The 3,328-nt window shown below is 51.6% G+C and overlaps 1 protein-coding gene across 1 annotated transcript in view; it reads left to right on the top strand.

The window, feature by feature from the left end:
- The window catches only part of SSRP1 (structure specific recognition protein 1), a 9,808-nt gene extending 7,535 nt beyond the window's left edge, over window positions 1–2,273 (top strand). Inside the window, exons 15-18 of the mRNA XM_011963398.1 lie at window positions 370–540; window positions 737–825; window positions 1,371–1,557; window positions 1,783–2,273. Of these exons, the coding sequence (XP_011818788.1) occupies window positions 370–540; window positions 737–825; window positions 1,371–1,557; window positions 1,783–1,854 (519 nt within the window). The 3' untranslated portion in view covers window positions 1,855–2,273. The remainder of the gene's footprint in view (window positions 1–369; window positions 541–736; window positions 826–1,370; window positions 1,558–1,782) is intronic.
- Window positions 2,274–3,328: the final 1,055 nt, after the last annotated feature.

The following is a 3,328-nucleotide window of genomic DNA, read 5'->3' as shown; positions in this document are numbered from 1 at the left end:
AGGCATTCCCTTTACCTTCTCCTGTCCACCACCAGTAGGACCTGTTCATTGGTCTTCCTTGGGGCTGTTTTTTGTAGCCAATGATTATAGCCTTGAGGGGTATCTTAATCTTAGAAATTGTTCTCACTAGCCCTGAGATTAATAAGCTTCTGGAAGGTCTGAATTAGGAGATGGGCTTCTGTCCTGGTAAGCTAGGCACTGAATTGCAGAGGGGAAGGAGATACTATCCTTGCCCTTAGGGAGCACTCGTCTTGCCTGATGCTATTTAGTCCTCCACTTTTTCTCCAAGTTAAGTGATCTAAATAATTTATTTGGGAAAATGTATGGGTTTTATGGGAAATAGCTGAAGGCATTTGGGTTCTTATGTAGGTGAAGAAGGGCAAAGACCCCAATGCCCCCAAGAGGCCCATGTCTGCATACATGCTATGGCTCAATGCCAGCCGAGAGAAGATCAAGTCAGACCATCCTGGCATCAGCATCACAGATCTTTCCAAGAAGGCAGGCGAGATCTGGAAGGGAATGTCCAAAGAGAAGAAAGAGGTGAGTAGCAGCAGAGGAGGGGTGGTGCCTCTCACGGGCTGGCGAGAGGTGCTCTCTTGGCGTGGTGAGTGTATGAGACCCATAGGGGAGCAGTAGAAGCCATTGGTGGGACTTTCTGTATCGATTTTGCCTGCATCAGGGGAGAGGGGAGACGGGAGAGGTCTTATTCTTCACTGTTTTTTTCTGTGTGAGACAGGAGTGGGATCGCAAGGCTGAGGATGCCAGGAGGGAATATGAAAAAGCCATGAAAGAATATGAAGGGGGCCGAGGCGAGTCTTCTAAGAGGTGAGTGTCGAGAACGTGGCCCAGTCACTGATTTTTGTGGCAGGTTTTTTTTTTGCTTGTTTTTTGTTTTTTATACAGGCCGAAGTTGAGCATTGGAAAGTTAAAGACAGCAGATATGCTTCTGACTGCAGTAGGGTAGTGCTTCTCAAACCTGGGTAGGCCATTGCCCAAGTATGGGTGATATGATAGGGCATTCAAGTCACTGGGGAAATAGGGCCCATTTTCGTGGACTGTTTGAAGGTATGGGGGAACGAAAAAACTGTTACGGAGTGCAGTGCACAATTCACATGAACTCTAAAAGATACAGCAAGAAATGTCAAGTAGGTTTTGCATATGGGGCTGCTTTAGCCTATGCCCTCTGATTCTTCTGGTGTACTCATGATACTCTCCCTTGGTGCCCTTCAGGCTGACATGGCTGTTTACGTTCAGAGTGAAATGGGCTGTGTGGCTGGGATTGAGAAAGGCCTTGTTAAAAGGTGGGAGAGGTTTGGTCATGGTGATAGAGGACCTGAAGGCCTAGCTCCTCTTCCCTCTTGCCAATACAGGGACAAGTCAAAGAAGAAGAAGAAAGTAAAGGTAAAGATGGAAAAGAAATCCACGCCCTCCAGGGGCTCATCATCCAAGTCATCCTCAAGGCAGCTAAGCGAGAGCTTCAAGAGCAAAGAGTTTGTGTCTAGTGATGAGAGCTCTTCGGGAGAGAACAAGAGCAAAAAGAAGAGGAGGAGGAGCGAGGTGCGGCAGGAGTGTGGGGGCTGTGGGCTGGGCAGGGTGAGGGGCATGTGTGTCTGTGTGGGGTTGGTCTGTAAGAGTAATGAGTTGGAGTGGATGGTGGAATTCTGAGGTTCTGAAGGTGGGTGCTGTAGTTGGGGGGCGGTAGGAAATTGCGGGCCCTTCACTGAAGACTGGATGGGGCACCCAGGACTCCACCTTTTCCCTTAAGACACCTTTGGTTTTCAGGACTCTGAAGAAGAAGAACTAGCCAGTACTCCCCCCAGCTCAGAGGACTCAGCGTCAGCATCTGATGAGTAGAAACGGAGGAAGGTTCTCTTTGCGCTTGCCTTCTCACACCCCCAGACTCCCCACATTTTGGTACCAGTTTCTCCTCATGAAATGTAGTCCCTGGATTCTGTGCCATCTGAACATGCTCTCCTGCTGGTGTGTATGTCACTAGGGCCGTGGGGAGACTTCTTAACTCTGCTGCTTCCCAAGGATGGCTGTTTATAATTTGGGGAGAGACAGGGTGGGAGGCAGGGCAATGCAGGATCAAAATCCTCATCTTACTTTCCTGACCTTAATTAAGGATGTAGCTGCTGCTGGTCCTGTTCAAGTTGCTGGAGCAGGGGTCATGTGAGGCCAGGCCTGTAGCTCCTACCTGGGGCCTATTTCTACTTTTATTTTGTATTTCTGGTCTGTGAAAATGATTTAATAAAGGGAACTGACTTTGGAAACCATGTCTTTATGCTTTCTTTGTAGCCCTGGTTTGTTGCTCCTACTTTTATTGGTGGTGGTTACTGCCTTGGTCAGACTGGGCAGACCCTGGCCAGCCGGGAAGCAAGTCTCGAGGCACATCCTGTTCTGTTCCCGGCTGGAGAAGCATTGGTTTTCCACCCGCCTCTGCCCGGATGGGCCACCTGAGAATCTAGAAATGAGAGCTGATCTGATTAGGAAGTCTCTCCCGGTTACACTCCATTAGCCAACCAAGCTAGGGGGAGGCAGCTCTTGGCCACATCCTTACCTATGAGTCAAGGGTCTTCCAAGGCTTTAGATAATTAAATCAGGATTGACTGTCCTTCCCGCAGCCGGGGGAGTGGAAACGTGAGCCTGGAGAGTCGGGGAGGATGAGCGTGTGTGTAGGGTGGTGGTGGTTGCAGCCTGGGGGGAGGGTGCAAGAAAAGTACGGAGTATATGTGAAGCTTTTGTTCTTACGGGAAGAAGGGGGAGATACTAACTTCAGTGTAGGGAGGAACTCATGTCTGAGAAGGGGCCTGAAAGGAGATAAAGGTCACTACCAAGGAAAGCAGAGCTGCCAGACTTCCTCACCGTGGCTCTAAATCTGAATTGACACAGGAGGGGTGGCCACGTTGCGCGAGTTCTCAGCACTCAGGTGGCTGTACCAGGAAGGCGCTCCAGTCCGCCGGCGGCTACCTTCTTGCCGGCGTAGCTCGATGGTACTGCACTCCGTGCAGGCGGCGAGGCCCGGGAGGGGCCGCCAAGGCAGTCTCTCTAGGCAGTCGTCTCGGTGTCCATTTTACCCGAGCGCCCCCGGCTGAATTGCGTCAGTTTCGCCCCGGTCTGAGCCTGGGGCGGGCCCCTCATCTGCAAGCCTCATGAATAATTGAGTACTGGGCCGCGCCTGTTTGCCGACGGTGGGACGAATTCTGCACAGGCTTCCAACTCCTGGGTTCCACCGGCTCATGCATATTCATGAAGCGCCCTGGGGGCGTGGGTATGGGCGGAGCTAGGGGCGGGGCCCCGCCGGGGCTCACAGTGGCTTCGTCCCGCG

Source organism: Colobus angolensis, unplaced genomic scaffold (genome assembly GCF_000951035.1).
Source record: "Colobus angolensis palliatus isolate OR3802 unplaced genomic scaffold, Cang.pa_1.0 Scaffold61, whole genome shotgun sequence".
Lineage (NCBI taxonomy): Eukaryota > Metazoa > Chordata > Mammalia > Primates > Cercopithecidae > Colobus > Colobus angolensis.
Note: the sequence above shows the minus strand (reverse complement) of the source record. Positions and strands in the feature narration are given on the sequence as shown.